At 42.2% G+C, this 16,361-nt stretch overlaps 1 protein-coding gene across 1 annotated transcript in view; it reads left to right on the forward strand.

Moving 5' to 3' along the window:
* The window catches only part of LOC115138079 (receptor-type tyrosine-protein phosphatase delta-like), a 206,512-nt gene that overhangs the window by 148,580 nt on the left and 41,571 nt on the right, over nt 1-16,361 (forward strand). Inside the window, 5 exon segments of the mRNA XM_065025473.1 lie at nt 3,803-4,012; nt 5,468-5,628; nt 10,722-10,834; nt 13,228-13,269; nt 13,847-13,944. Of these exon segments, the coding sequence (XP_064881545.1) occupies nt 3,803-4,012; nt 5,468-5,628; nt 10,722-10,834; nt 13,228-13,269; nt 13,847-13,944 (624 nt within the window).

Here is a 16,361-nt window from a genome sequence, read left to right on the forward strand (position 1 = left end):
AAGTAAAAGTCCTCGTCCAAATGGAGGTTAGTGGTAGCTGATCTGATGTCCAGAAGCTCTTTTGGGTCATAGGAAATGATGGTGGAAACATTATGTCTAGGAAAAGTTAAGATCAGTGCCAACTCCCCCCCCCAAAACAAAATTGATAAATTGGTCAGGAGCCCATAAAATGGTCTCCATTTTCTCTCGTTCCATTATTTATCCCAACCCAAGTGTGAACAGGTTTTAGCCCTTTTTGCGTCACTAGACTTTTGATGCAAGTAGATCGGTTTAGGGATAGATGAATATCTATTTAATACTTTACTTGTCATTGTGGGTAGGTACTTATGGGGATGATTTATTCCTAATTCAGTAAATAGAGCAAACAAAAACACTATGAGCATACACTTTATCTCTTGAGAAGAACCATGTTGTTTCACTGAGTCTCATCTGTCTCAAGACTTGACCAATAACCAGAAAGTCGCCCCCTCCCATCAGAAATGGTTTGTTGGTCAGTATTGGGCTCTCACCTTTTCACAAATTTTCCCAAGGACGGCTTGTTTTAGCCGTGTTGACAAGGGATATGATTGAAGACATTATCGAGTAGTGACAACACCCCCAGAGCCAAAGCCAGTGTAGAAACTTGATAGACACACACGCACTCCAGAGAGAGAGATATGAAGTTGGCTCACGTTGATACGACGTGTACTTTTGGGTAGGCTTAAACCACAAACACTGAACAAAAATATAAACACAACATGTAAAGTGTTGGTCCCATGTTTCATGAGCTGAAATAAAAGATCCCAGAACTTTTCCATACGCACAAAAGGCTTATTTCTATCAAAGTTTGTGCACATATTTGTTTTACATCCCTGTTAGTGAGCATTTCTCCTTTGCCAAGATAATCCATCCACCTGACAGGTGTTGCATATCAAGAAGCTGATTAAACGGCAGGATCATTACACAGGTGCACCTTGTGCTGGGAACAATTAAAGGCCGCTCTCAAATGTGACATTGTGTCACACAACACAATGCCATAGATGTCTCAAGTTTTGAGGGATCATGCAATGGGCATGCTGACTGCAGGAATGTCCACCAGAGCTGTTGCCAGAGAATCGAGTGTTCATTTCTCTACCATAAGCCGCCTCCAACGTCATTTTTGAGAATTTGGCAGTACGTCCAACCGGACTCACAACCGCAGATCACATGTATGGCGTTGTGTTTCAGAGTGCCCCAAGGTGACGGTGGGGTTATGGTATGGGCAGGCATAAACTACCAACAACAAACACAACTGCATTTTATTGATGGCAATTTGAATGCACAGAAATACCATGACAAGATCCTGAGGCCCATTGTCGTGCCATTCATCCGCCAGCATCACTTTATGTTTTAACACAGACCCATGTTGCAAAGATCTGTACACAATTCCTGAAAGCTGAAAATGTCCCAGTTCTTCCATGGCCTGCATACTCACCGGACATGTCACCCATTGAGCATGTTTGGGATGCTCTGGATTGATAGCAACTTTGTACAGCCATTGAAGAGGAGTGGGACAACATTCCACAGGCCACAATCAACAGCCTTATCAACACTATGCGAAGGAGATGTGTCGCACTGCATGAGGCGAATGGTGGTCACACCAGATACTGACTGGTATTCTGATCCACGCCCCTACCATTTTTTAAAGGTATCTTTGACCAACAGATACATATCTGTATTCCCAGTCATGTGAAATCCATAGATTATGGCCTAATGAATGTATTTCAATTGACTGATTTCCTTATATGAACTGAAATTGTTGCATGTTGCGTTTATATTTTTGTTCAGTATAAATCAAGCAGACATAAAACCAGTAAGATGTCTCACACCATTACATACACTGAATCATGTTTTGTTGGCGTTATTGCACCCAAAACCACATAGGTATACTTAGACCTAGTTATGTAGCCTATAACAATAGCACTTGAGCGTAGACCTGCATAACATTACACTTTCCCATAAGAGCGAGACAAATGTGGCTTTTTTTTTGTGCCTAAGCAATCACACTCCCATTGTACGCATATGATCTGATTCACATTCTGATCATGTTGCCTGGTGTTGCTAGTGGGTAAATAATATCTGGTCTCCCTATTAGTGCAGTGTTACAATGGAATTTGTGATGGGGGCTAGCCTGGTGCTAATGCTCTGAGGCAGAATTTTTCTGTTATGACACACTGCACTTGCTCAGGGACTCACCACTTTCTTGGATGTAGGAAATTGAGCCAAGGGTGTTCTTTGTGTGTGTGTGTGCGTGTGCGCGTGCGTGCGCGTGCACGTGCGTGTATTTAATTACCCATGCTCAGCAAGAAACAGAACACCATTTCATTGTTGTTGAATTGATACCTTTAGGGGCTTGGTACTTACAGTACATTTGGTGCGCTCAGCACTTTCAATGAGTAGCCTCACCTATATTGTGTGGCATGCCACAGGGCATTTGCTATTATACTGTTTTAATAAGTACATTCCAATGACTACAAGCCATCATGTGGTCATGATGGTTCTAAAAAGGTTGCTGGTGTCTGGGGAGTCTGATGGGAATGTATCAAAACAATATTAAGAGAATGAAGTCCATCTCTACCTATCGACAAGTATTCAGTCACTTTACCATATATTTGCCTCTCATTCCTTCTAAAGATTATGCATTATGCCTACACACACATCAAATCAAATCAAATTTATTTATATAGCCCTTTGTACATCAGCTGATATCTCAAAGTGCTGTACAGAAACCCAGCCTAAAACCCCAAACAGCAAGCAATGCAGGTGTAGAAGCATGGTGGCTAGGAAAAACTCCCTGGAAAGGCCAAAACATAGGAAGAAACCAAGAGAGGAACCAGGCTATGAGGGGTGGCCAGTCCTCTTCTGGCTGTGCCGGGTGGAGATTATAACAGAACATGTCCAAGATGTTCAAATGTTCAGAAATGACGAGCATGGTCAAATAATAATAATCACTGTAGTTGTCGAGGCTGCAGCAAGTAAGCACCTCAGGAGTGAATGTCAGTTGGCTTTTCATAGCCGATCATTAAGAGTATCTCTACCACTCCTGCTGTCTCTAGAGAGTTGAAAACAGCATGTCTGGGACAGGTAGCACGTCCGGTGAACAGGTCAGGATTCCATAGCCGCAGGCAGAACAGTTGAAACTGGAGCAGCAGCACGGCCAGGTGGACTGGGGACAGCAAGGAGTCCTCATGCCAGGTAGTCCTGAGGCATGGTCCTAGGGCTCTGGTCCTCCGAGAGAGAGAAAGAAAGAGAGAATTAGAGAGAGCATACTTAAATTCACACAGGACACCGGATAAGACAGGAGAAGTACTCCAGATATAACAGACTGACCCTAGCCCACCGACACATAAACTACTGCAGCATAAATAATGGAGGCTGAGACATACACACACACACACACACACACAGCAGAGCAGGGCATCTCTTCCTATTATATTTCATGCCACTGGAACTTCAAAACATTGTCGCCTTTCAACAACAACAAAAAATAATATTTTTTTAAACTTGAAATCATTTTGAAATGTTTGACAGTATTCACGGTTATTATAGAAGCTCATTTCGGAAAATCCACACATCTTGAAATCCTTGCAGCATAAAACAAATGAAATCCAAATGGGAATATTTCCTCTTCCGTTGCAATCAGTAGTTTGAGCTTTTGTAATCAGAAGGGATGTAACACAGATTTGTAGTTGTGTGTGTGTGTTTGTGTCCATGTGTGTATGACTGCAAAACAACATTTTTATCGACTGTCTAGCTACATCGTCTCAACTCTTTTCACTTTTAGCTGCTCAAAGAGATTAACCGAACAAGCCGAGGCCTTCGCTTCCGGAGGCAAGCTGAGCCCAAAGCCTACATCGCTGCCTACTTCAAAGACCTTCCTACCGAGTTCACTCTGGGAGACACCAAGATCTATGGGGACTTTGAAAACAAGCAGCTCGCCAACGGCCAAGAGTACATCTTCTTTGTGCTTGCTGTCCTCGAGATCTCTGAAAATGTAAGTATATGCCTTGTTATGCTTTTTTCTAAGAAAACCTCTCTCTCTCTCTCTCTCTCTCTCTCTCTCTCTCTCTCTCTCTCTCTCTCTCTCTCTCTCTCTCTCATCCTTTGTTTCCTTCTCTTCTCTTAGACACCCCACTCCATAAAGGAATTAGTTCAGACAGGCGCAACAGTCGTCCCTCTGTCGATTTCCTTTTCCAGGAATAATTTTCCCTCATGTTTAAAGTTGCGTATTAAACGTCAAAGACCAAAATCAATTGCATCTTGGCAGGGGGCACGTCCCTTGGCTGGATGTGCTACGTCAAGTCTGTTTGAGCCCTGGTCCCTGAAAAAGTACTGCTACTGTATAGGGGAAATCCCCCAAAGCCTCCTGTCAATCGCAGGAATAACTCGATAACGGGACTCCTCTTTAATTGCACACCTACGTGTGGACGCCATTATCTCCTCCACTGTAGCTAGGGTGTGTGTGTGTGTGTGTGTGTGTGTGTGTGTGTGAGAGAGAGAGAGAGAGAGAGAGAGAGACGAGAAGGAGAGTGTGGATCAAAGGAGAAAGGGGCATGATTAGCTGGCTAAATGCATCAGAATGATGGATTTGATGACCTGCAAGGTTTTAAGGGAGTCTGTCTTGGACTCCGCCCAGTCTTGACTACAGATCTAGGAGGATGATAATGGCAGGTGGGCGAGCGGACAAAATGGGGGGAAATCTTTAATTTGCCCACCACAGCACTGATTGGCTTTTTCTTTGCCCCAAAGCCCCCAGTCTTTATCTCGTTCCGCTCAGAACGGTATAAATGTACTCAATCACAAATGAGAGATGTTACGGATATTACGAACGTGCCCATTTCATTTGGATAGTTGAATTTGTACATTTGCATTGACACAATAACTTGGAATGGGCAAATCTTAGCCTACTCGGCACATACAGGTTGTCCTGATGTCTTTGTGAAAGTCAGACTGACCGAATATACATGTACTTGAAGAGGAACAGTTGAAACTTGGACACTTTTGAACTTGCGGTGGCCTCACAGAAGGGCTGAGGTCTATTGATTGGAGCTCAGCTGTGAGAGTTGATAGATATGTGAGAGAGTGCAGGTTGTTTTTCTACAAAGCTACACAGTCAGGAATAAGATATCACTTCAGGAACCTAGGAACATAGTCTGAACTGGGACCACAGAATATGTTTTCAAAGTCATGGGTGGCAGAGAAATAGTGGCATTAGAGTCAGCCAAAAATATTTACTATTGTTGCCTGGATACCTAACTACATTGTGGTGATAAAACAATTTCCCATTCTCTACTCTACTCTACACTACCTGCGTGGTAGTGTAGAGTAGGCCTATTGCGTGGTTATTAAATAAGTTATTCCACTAGTAGTTTATGTAAAGTGTAGCCTGAGAACCCCAATAAAATAACACAGTGATGACTAATACAACTCCCCTTCCTCTCCTTCCCAGACCATGTATGCCACCAGCCCCTACTCCGACCCTGTCGTGTCAGCTGACCTTGACCCCCAGCCAATCATTGACGAGGAGGAGGGACTTATCTGGGTGGTGGGCCCAGTGCTCGCTGTGGTCTTCATCATCTGCATCGTCATCGCCATCCTCCTGTACAAGAGGTAAGGACTAAAGAAAGGGAAGCACACGAGTGAGAGAGAGAGAGACAGAGAGCGAGAGAGAGAGAGAGAGAGAGAGCGCGAGAGAGAGAGAGCGCGAGAGAGAGAGAGACTTGCATCATCAAAGTCAAACGAAGCACATTCAAATACACTGTCACACAAACAGTCTACCTATCAGATAGACACACTCAATCACACACACAGTCACACACACACACACACACATACACAGAAGACATCACAGCAGCTCTTTGTCTGAACCTCCAGCGGAAGCTGACCGTTCGCCCCCACCGTCCATCAGTCAAGCGTAGAAGGGGAGCGCTCAGAGTATCTGCTGTGTGGCAGTGCATGCTGCTTTAGAACCACACACATACACAAGAGAGCCAAGCTCCAGGCCTGTTTTGTGACCCCCGGTTGACCTGGTGCTTTAACAGGGACACATTTCTCTCTATCCTAGCTTCTCCCTCTTATATTTTTCACCTTGATTGAATACTGCTTTGGGCCAAGTGAAGCAGTCTCCATAGCATCCACATTGAATGGCACTGTAAAGTGTATTAACACATTACTGGGAGAATCAGTCTTGAGAGAAGTGAAGCCTGGGCTTATAGTCAGCCTATCAATAGATATGTTTTTCACTCAACGCCAATCGAGAACGAACATAGTACCCCTGAATGCATAGGTATTTGTTAAATATGTCACTATAATCGGAAGGCAATCAAACATCATTGAGTCCTATGGCTATTTACTTGCTCTAGGCGTAGGTGACAATTTGATTGTCCTTCCATGTTGACTGTTTTGGTCGTTCAATGCCAGGGGCACCCGAGTAGAGCTTAGAGAGGCTGCTGCCTACATACAGACTTGGCCACTTAAATAAATGGGTCACTAGTCCCTTTAATAATTAATAATGCCACTTTAAGCGTGTTTACATATCTTGCATTACTCATCCAATATGTATATACTGTATTTTATACCATCTATTGCATCTTGCCTATGCCGTATATTTATATGTATATATTATTATTCCATACCTTTAGTTAGATTTGTGTGTTTTGGGTAGTTGTTGTGGAATTGTTATATTACTTGTTTTTTATTGCTGCACTGTTGGAACTTGAAGTACAAGTAATTCACTACACTCGCAATAACATCTGCATGTGACCAATAATATTAGATTTTATTTGATTTAAGAACTAACTGTCAGGTATGGAATCAACGTAGAGGGATCCTCCTCTGGTTTCTGTTTGCGCCTGGGAAGATTTACACGACAATTACCAAGTCAATGTCACCAGAGCATTTACTAAGTCAATGTCACCACAGTGTTTACCAAGTCAATGTCACCACTGTGTTTACTAAGTCAAGGTCACCATCGTGTTTACTAAGTCAATGTCACCACCATGTTTACCAAGTCAATGTCACCACCATGTTTACCAAGTCAATGTCACCACTGTGTTTACCAAGTCAATGTCACCAGCGTGTTTACTAAGTCAAGGTCGCCATCGTGTTTACTAAGTCAATGACACCATCGTGTTTACTAAGTCAATGTCACCATCGTGTTCACTAAGTCAATGTCACCATCGTGTTCACTAAGTCAATGTCACCATCGTGTTCACTAAGTCAATGTCACCACTGTGTTTACCAAGTCAATGTCACCAGCGTGTTTACTAAGTTAATGTCACCACCGTGTTTACCAAGTCAATTTCACCAGCGTGTTTGCTAAATTAATGTCACCACCGTGTTTACTAAGTCAATGTCACCAGCGTGTTTACTAAGTCAAGGTCACCATCGTGTTTACTAAGTCAATGTCACCATCGTGTTCACTAAGTCAATGTCACCATCGTGTTCACTAAGTCAATGTCACCACCGTGTTTACCAAGTCAATTTCACCAGCGTGTTTGCTAAATTAATGTCACCACCGTGTTTACTAAGTCAATGTCACCAGCGTGTTTACTAAGTCAATGTCACCATCGTGTTTACTAAGTCAATGTCACCATCGTGTTCACTAAGTCAATGTCACCAGCGTGTTTACTAAGTCAAGGTCACCATCGTGTTTACTAAGTCAATGTCACCATCGTGTTCACTAAGTCAATGTCACCAGCGTGTTTACTAAGTTAATGTCACCACCGTGTTTACCAAGTCAATTTCACCAGCGTGTTTGCTAAATTAATGTCACCACCGTGTTTACTAAGTAAATGTCACCACTGTGTTTACTAAGTCAATGTCACCAGCGTGTTTACCGAGTCAATGTCACCAGCGTGTTTACCAAGTCAATGTGTTTACTAAGTCAATGTCACCAACTTGTTTATTAAGTCAATGTCACCAGCGTGTCGGGACTTTCCGGGAACATAACCAGGAAATGTTTCACTTGTTAAGATACATTTGTATGTAGTAGAATTGGTGCCCTGTGTGAGGAGCAAAGGACAACATTCATGTTACTGTGTGTGTTGCGGCAGGGGGGAAGGATGAAATAATAGCCCCACAGCATTGCTGATTAACTGTATAAATCAGTCACAGCAAGATGCACACCTACATACACACTTGGATACAGGTCACAAAATTGTTTATGTTCATCTGAGCTGAAAGTGAAGGTTCCCTATGTCCCAGACACCATTATAGATCACAACAAACATAAGTGGCTTTTGTTACAACGTTAAACTCAAATTTTATTATCTAATCTTTTTTTATATATTTTCTTAGAAACTCTATGCAAGCACATTATTTTGTATAATTAGTAATCATTATTATCACAATTGTCCTGTGTTGTTGCCTTGATGTAGTTATTCTTTAGGATATACAGTAATCAGATACACAAGAGCACTTCCATGCTCGAGTGACAAACAATCACCTGAAACTACTAAATAAACAATACATCTTTGGATTGCACCTGGGATGAGATTATATGATTTTAAACGACAAGTACCCAAGGTGACATAATTGAGTGTGGTGTCGGTAGTGAAAGGACACTAATATCGCATGCCAACCAACATTGAGATGCGATTGTTGTCGCTCAGTTGTCTTTTTGTAGTTAGACACATGTTTATTCTTCTTAAACAGGAAATAGCGCATTACAGTATAAAATATTAGCGTCGTAGTTCAACTTCGGCCATGGGGCATGATACTGTTGTCAGGATTATTAAGTCGTCATAGCGACGGATCACGTTGTCGTGCCAGCTAACATCCTGTCATGCTTTCTTTTCCTTGCTTACGAATGGAGCAGCAAACCAGACAGGTAAGAGTGAAAGGATGTGATATGGCTGACAATACCACAACTATCCCCACCTCAACCCTTCTTTTTATCCCTTTGCAGACATGTCCTACCCTCTAGCTTGTTGGGCAGAGTTCAATCATTGCAGAAAGTGAGTTCCCCCATTGCTGTGCAATTCCAAAGCACTTTTTAAAGTCAGCTGTTTGCATTGATTGAATTCTGACCTACGTTCCAAATGATAGTATTTGAATCGACATCATATATTTGATCAGCCAGGACAGTTCATTTTCAAAAAATGTATGTGTGCTTTCCATTCTTCCATTACTCTCACCCTACATTACATTAAAAATAGTAATATTATTTCGTATTTGACAAAAACCCATATCACCTTTTCCATTGACCAAACATGTCTAAATGTCCTGTCTGTCTCAATACAAATGGTCAATTTCTTGATAAACACAACCCCTAGAAATCCTTATTTCTTAGATTTCTACTGGATTCAATGTCTCACCGCTTGTACGCAAGAAACAACTGACTTGCATGCCTTGAACAGAACCAACATGCATTACAATGCCAAGACTGCTCCCCCCCACTTTCTCCTTACTTCTCAAAATGCTAGTTGGCATGAACATTGAATGCCAATAATATATCACAAATAGATATATTTCTTCAACAGCATTACATCACAGCCAATTGTACTCACTGGCCGGGAAAGCACTATACTGTACCGGTACTGTAACACTTTAACAGCGTTTGCCCAGCTTTCCTACTCCCAAATCATTTCATTCCATTTTTTATTCAGCTTTCAATTGGATTAACCCTGTGTTTTTACCAAATGAGCCCTTGCATTGCTAGATGGCTATTAAGTTGTAGGTACACTCTGCCGTACTCTTGCAATGTCATACATAGACTATTGTATGTGTTCAGATATCTGTTCAGATGTACCCATGCTATCATATTCAGCCTTTATTTTTCATGCCTGCATTCTCCACCAAATGTAGCAAATCGTATGACTCATTCTTTATGGTCCCATCTACTTGTTTTCAGACGCATGCAACGATGACCTCACACGACCCATTTCATCCTTGCTGTTGTTTTTGACCATTACACCATTGACCCCCCCAGGCTATTTACACAAGCCTCATTGCTTCCCATATAATGCAAAGGTCACAGGTTAGTGATTTTACTTAACCCTAATGAAGAGAGGTTGGAGGTCAGAGGTCAAATGATGCTAAACTATTTTGAAAGGTCACTTCTCGTATAGTGCTAGTCCCCCTTGTACTCTGTACACTTCTTGTTAGACAGATGGAATGTCACCGTATTGAGTCTTTGGGCAGATCTCTTTGTCAAAGATCTTTGTCAGAGACTGCACAGTTTTATAAATAAGTGGTCAAAAGCATTATATCCTTGAAGTAGATGGATTATATTTAATTGATAAAATCTCCCAATGCCATGAAGGTTAATAGAGGGATTGAGTGTATTTATGGCACCTCTCTATCCTCTCATAAGCATGATATGGAATTTTTTTGACCGCATTCCCATTATCGGAATGAATTAAAGATGCCCTAAAGTTCTTTACTGGGCTTTAACTTCATGCTTCTTGAAATGTGAATCTGATCAACTTGTATGAACATTAAGATATATGTCCCACTAAGAGTAGCATTCATCCCCATGTATACAAAACATAACACAATCTGGCGGATTAAAGGAGGACGCAAACTATGCTGGAACCCATCAGATGTAATTCATCATCAAGACATTGTATATGGAAAATGTATAAATTTTATACGGATGTCATTTCATTTTGGGAAATATCTTCAAAAGGGATGAAAATGCACCGAAAAAACGATAGAACACAAAATATTTTTTTTTAAGTATTCATGTTTTATCCCCACAGGAAAAGGGCAGAATCCGAAGCTAGAAAAGGAAGTCTGCCCAACAGTAAGGAGATTCCGTCTCATAACCCCACCGACCCTGTGGAGCTTCGACGCATGAACTTCCAAACGCCTGGTAAAGGAATTTTGTGATAGCAAACATAAATCACACAAACCACTGCAAAGCTTTCTAGATCCATAATCACTCAATGATTTAAGAAATTACGGACATCTAATGTATTAATTAATGTAATATATCAAATCTGTTTGTTATCATTGGGAAAGTGTGTGAATGTCTCCTCTTTGCGATGTGCTTGCTCAGGCATGACCTCTTTAAAAGTCAACACCTAAATGCTAAACCAACACTTCTCACAGAGTTCCCATGACTACAACATTCAGGGGGGGTCATTGTTCAAAGTGTGGCAGGACATGATGGAAAATGGACAGGTGGTGGGGAAAAGATGCACAGGGTCAAAACTGATGAACTCCTCCCAGGAGACAGAGAGAGAGAGCAAAGAGAGGTGCTGAAGACAGCAGTGCAAGGCTAATACTTTCATGGCAGTTACCATCATCCTTGTCTTCATGGGTCAGCTACAGATGTAGGATATTTATTTGAGACAGTTTGCTATAGCATGAAAATAAATGTGAATTATTATGTGGGGTTGATACATTTTTCATTATGGCAAATCAAGACTGACATTTTAAAGTGGAAATATTTTTAAACATTGAAAACACTACACGTTTACACTGCTGTGAAGGAAAATTCTCAGCAACAAAAGAGTGATCAAATTAAGATCCTACATCTGTAGGTCGGTGCAGCCTTTGCCAAGCTAACACTAGTCTCAAAGTGACAGTGTAGCATGTTGGAAGTCACAGTGCCATGTTACATCCTGTACATGAGGCAGTGGAGAGTGGGCCAGTGACAAGTTGTGAACACAAACGTCCCCTCCCTTTTGACCTTCGAGGTGAACAGCGGTTATGCCTAAGCTGCCTGGTTCTGTGACCCCTTTTTGTTGCCGAGGGGGAAAAGATGGCTGTCACAGTCCATTTGTCCCTTGGATAGCCAATGCATTTTTTATTTTTTTGAGTGAAGAGACACGCTCAACTTGGTACTGGAGTTCTTCTGGCAGCGAGAGCAGTGGGACAGGTGTTCGGGGACTGACAATAATGTAATATCAAATCCACATTTTTCAGGTCAGCTCATATGAAAAGGAAATAAAATATCCCAGCCGCAGGCAGATTTTTTTTGAAAGATTATGCATATTTATTAAACCCCTACTCTCAATGACGTTATATCCATTACTGGAAATGTCAAACTTGGCAAAGGGGGCGTTTTTTCCCCTCTCAGTTTTCACTTTGAGAAGGGGACTTCAGAGTGATCTAAACCACCACACTTTCCCTATTTCCAGAATCCTCTACAACCATCTTGATTAGTCTCGCACACCATTCTCATTTTCCAAAGAGCCTCTCAAAGTGGCTCTCGACTTGCTCGAGCGGTCCAAACATCTTTGTCTCTCTCTTTTAGAGCTTCTTCTCCAATTCTGATTGGTGCTACATTAGACTTAGTTTCTCTTCCCTCCCTCGCTCCCTCTTTTCCTCCCTCTCTCACCTCGCTGCTCCTCAATGCTTATTTCCATCTTGAGGATGCTTGATGTGTGCATGGCGCCACGCGGCGAGTGGTAGTTCCATTGTCAACCGGCGGCTGAAAATGGGTCTTGAGTGGTAGGGGCCGATAGAAACACCCTCTTGGAAAAATAGAGCGAGTGAGTGCGGGAGAAAAGAGGCCCCGCTTTTTCGCTTTTTCCATTAGCTAATGCCCACTTGTGTTATCAGTGTAGATGAAAAGACCACTGACTTGCCCTTGCAGACACTTGTCTCAGGCGGGAGAGTGGGAAAACCGTCACCGTGTCCCGGCTATTATGAAACCTCTGCTATCTGGGACTGGGTGACAGCACTTGTCCTTAGTCAACGTTTCGGGAGCTGTGTTTAAGCCTGGACATACATAGTGACTTCGGTCAACCCCACACAACCCCCCTTCTCTGCTCTCTTCTCTCACATACCTTCACCACAAACAACTTATACAGAATACATTTGGTAGCCTGTGTGCGAACACTATTTACAATGTCAGTTCTACCTTGTCAAAGTAAAGTCCACCAAAGTTTTTTTATGCAAGGTGAAACTTCCTGCCTGCAGACTTTGTAGGATATCTGATGGTCAGAATGGATCTCATTATGATAGGATTGTGCGATCGCTTGACTCAGTTCTTCAACGCCTCCGAATTGTTTCCCGGCTCTGTTTTGTTGAGTGTTTTCATGTCCTTCCCACCGATTTACACATGGTGGCGTAGGCTAGCTTCTAGCATGTCAATGTGTGCGTTACTAACAGATCTGTGTGACATTTAGGTGATAGTGTATAATTCTAGTTTCCGTCAGTTACCTTCCCCAACAGTTTCTACCCCTAAAACAAAACATTCATCACATTTCTAAGATCGTCTAAGACTTTTTATTTATACCGCCGTTTCCTCCGCAGGTTCAGGTGACCCCGGTTACCCCAGTAACCTCCATTTGTCAAGTTAGTTGGTCTTGTTTATGCATTCACCACATTCTTTCTTTCTCTCTTTTGTTTTGTTCTGTTTTTTTCCCTTCATCCCCCTCTCCTCCTCCTTTCTACGTAAACTTGTAGTCAATCTCACCCCCATCTAATCCACACGTTACTTATTGCCATGTCATCCATCGCAGGAGGCGGAGTTAAAAAAGTACACCCCCTAGTAACATGTCATCACTCAAAGCAGACAACATCTTGGCCTAACTTCGTGATTTGTTTGTTTGTGGTTTGTTTTGTTTGTTTGTGAGTATGTCTTCCGTCATGCTATCTCCCACCGGCCGCTTCGGTGTGAATAACATTCTTCTCTCACAGTAGGAAGTGTTACAGGAAGTGAAGTCTGTTCGATGACTTCTCATTGACTTCCTTTCCTGTCCATATCTTCCTATGAGCATGCCACTGCTTTGAGTGAAAGAATAGCCTAACAACGATCCACTTCTCCATCTCCCTGTTACACACATGCTGCTTTTATAATGATTCACTGGTTGTAACCGTGGTATCGACCCCTCACCCCTGGCGACTGACCTCTCACCCGTTTGATTGACAGGCATGGCCAGCCACCCACCGATCCCCATCCTGGACCTAGCCGATCATCTGGAGCGTTTGAAAGCCAACGACAACCTAAAGTTTTCGCAGGAATACGAGGTAAACATGAGGCTTGTTTCTTATCTGTTTGCATATTAGGGTCAGATTGGAGGTGTTATCGGAGAAGGATTCATGATTTCGATGAATTAAAATGCCGTCTGTCATTCAGAACAAAAGGTTGGTATGTTAAAGACCTTCAACTTTTGATTATGCTTCATGGTCACTGCGAAAACATCACTGGGTGTCCCGGTTGGACTGAGTCACCCCTGGTACATTGTATGTGAAAACATGGAAATTATTCCATTAATCTACATGCTTGTTAGCGTATGCTACCCCAACAGTGTAGGCTCATGTGCATGAGAGAGGCTGGATGCCCTCTAAACTCATTGTGTCACTCATTGTGTAATGTGTCAGGGAGTTTATTTAAGCCCAAAGTCTCGCCATGTAATGTTATTTTCCCGGAACCCTTTAATCCAGTCATTACAAAAGTGTCACAGCCCTGCCAACCTGCCGTTCAGGAAAGCCAGTCCTCACATGGCAGCTGGCATTCAGGAAAAAAAACAAAGATGGCTTCCTGTGGAGAACCTGTTCACCGGTCACACCCGGGAAACCCAAATCTCACAATCCTTCCAATCTGCCTAATGCAAAGTGAAAATGAAACATTTATCCAGTCACAGCGGGCTTGATTGAAAGGCTCGTCGTCCCCGCGCCGCCATATCTCTGAACGGCAATCATTTTCCTATTTAAAATGGACGCTGCTCGGAAAAGGTCAGCTTCTCGCAAACACAACATAATCTCAGTTGCTCGCAGACAAGGTGACACGACTCATCGGCCAGGATTCGCCAAAGTCTCATCTGACCGGAGAAGAAGAAGGGAAGAAGAAGAAGTCTTTGGTAGGACTGCGGCAGTCATAAAATTCTGTTTAGCATCTCCACACCATCACACTTACAAGCCACTGATGCAAGACTTTGGAACGTCTAGGCCCCTACATTTAAAAAAGTCTAATAAATCCATTTAATACACACTGAGTGTACAAAATATTAAGGACACCTTTCTAATATTGAGTTGTACCCCCGTTTGCCCTCAGAACAGCCTCAATTCATCAGCGCATAGACTCTACAAGGTGCCCGAAAGCGTTCCACAGGGATGCTGGCCCATGTTGACTCCAATGCTCCCACAGTTGTGTCAAGTTGGCTGGATGTCCTTTGGGGGGTGGAACATTCTTGATACACATGGGAAAATATTGAGTGTGAAAAACCCAGCCACTTTGCAGTTTTTGACACACTCAAACCAGTGTGCCTGGCACTTACTACTATACCCCGTTCAAAGGCACTTAAATATTTTGTCTTGCCGATTCACCGTCTGAATGGCACACATACACAATCCATGTCTCAAAAATCCTTCTTTGACCTCTATCCTCCTCTCTACACTGATTGAAGATGATTTAAAAGGTGACATCAATAGGGGATCAGAGCTTTCACCTGGCTATTAAAAATCAAATACAAATTCACCATAATTGTGGGCTAACTCTATAAGCACAATCAATGAACCAACAGCATCACCTAGGCCTATACGTTATCTCCCAGACTCGTGGATAGAAAGATTGGAGCATAGCATAAGGCAACCATAAGGTAACCAGTCCATACAGTAATCATAATACAGTGCATTCGGAAAGTGTTCAGACCCCTTGACTTTTTCCACATTTTGTTAGATTACAGCCTAATTCTAAAATTGATTACATCTCTTTTTTTTCCTCATCAATCGACACATAATACCCCATAATGACACAGCAAAAATAGGTTTTTAGAAATGTTTGCTCATTTATAAAAATGTTTAAATAGAAATATCATATTTACATACATTTGAAGTGGGAAGTTTACATACACCTTAGCCAAATACATTTAAACTCAGTTTTTCACAATTCCTGACATTTAATCATAGTAAAGATTCAATGTCTTAGGTCAGTTAGGATCATCACTTCATTTTAGGAATGTGAAATGTCAGAATAATAGTAGAGAGAATGATTTATTTTAGCTTTTATTTATTTCATCACATTCACAGTGGGTCAGAAGTTTACATACACTCAATTAGTATTTGGTAGCATTACCTTTAAATTGTTAAACGTGGGTCAAATGTTTCGGGTAGCCTTCCACAAGCTTCCCACAATAAGTTGGGTGAATTTTGGCCCATTCCTCCTGACAGAGCTGGTGTAACTGAGTCAGGTTTCTAGGCCTCCTTGCTCGCACACTCTTTTTCAGTTCTGCCCACACATTTTCTATAGATTGAGGTCAGGGCTTTGTGATTCCCACTCCAATAACTTGACTTTGTTGTCCTTAAGCCATTTTGCCACAACTTTGGAAGTATTTTTGGGGTCATTGTCCATTTGGAAGACCCATTTGCGACCAAGCTTTAACTTCCTGACTGATGTCTTGAGATGTTGCTTCAATATATCCACGTAATTTTCCCTCCTCATGATA

The sequence above is a fragment of the Oncorhynchus nerka genome, linkage group LG12, assembly GCF_034236695.1.
Source record: "Oncorhynchus nerka isolate Pitt River linkage group LG12, Oner_Uvic_2.0, whole genome shotgun sequence".
NCBI lineage: Eukaryota > Metazoa > Chordata > Actinopteri > Salmoniformes > Salmonidae > Oncorhynchus > Oncorhynchus nerka.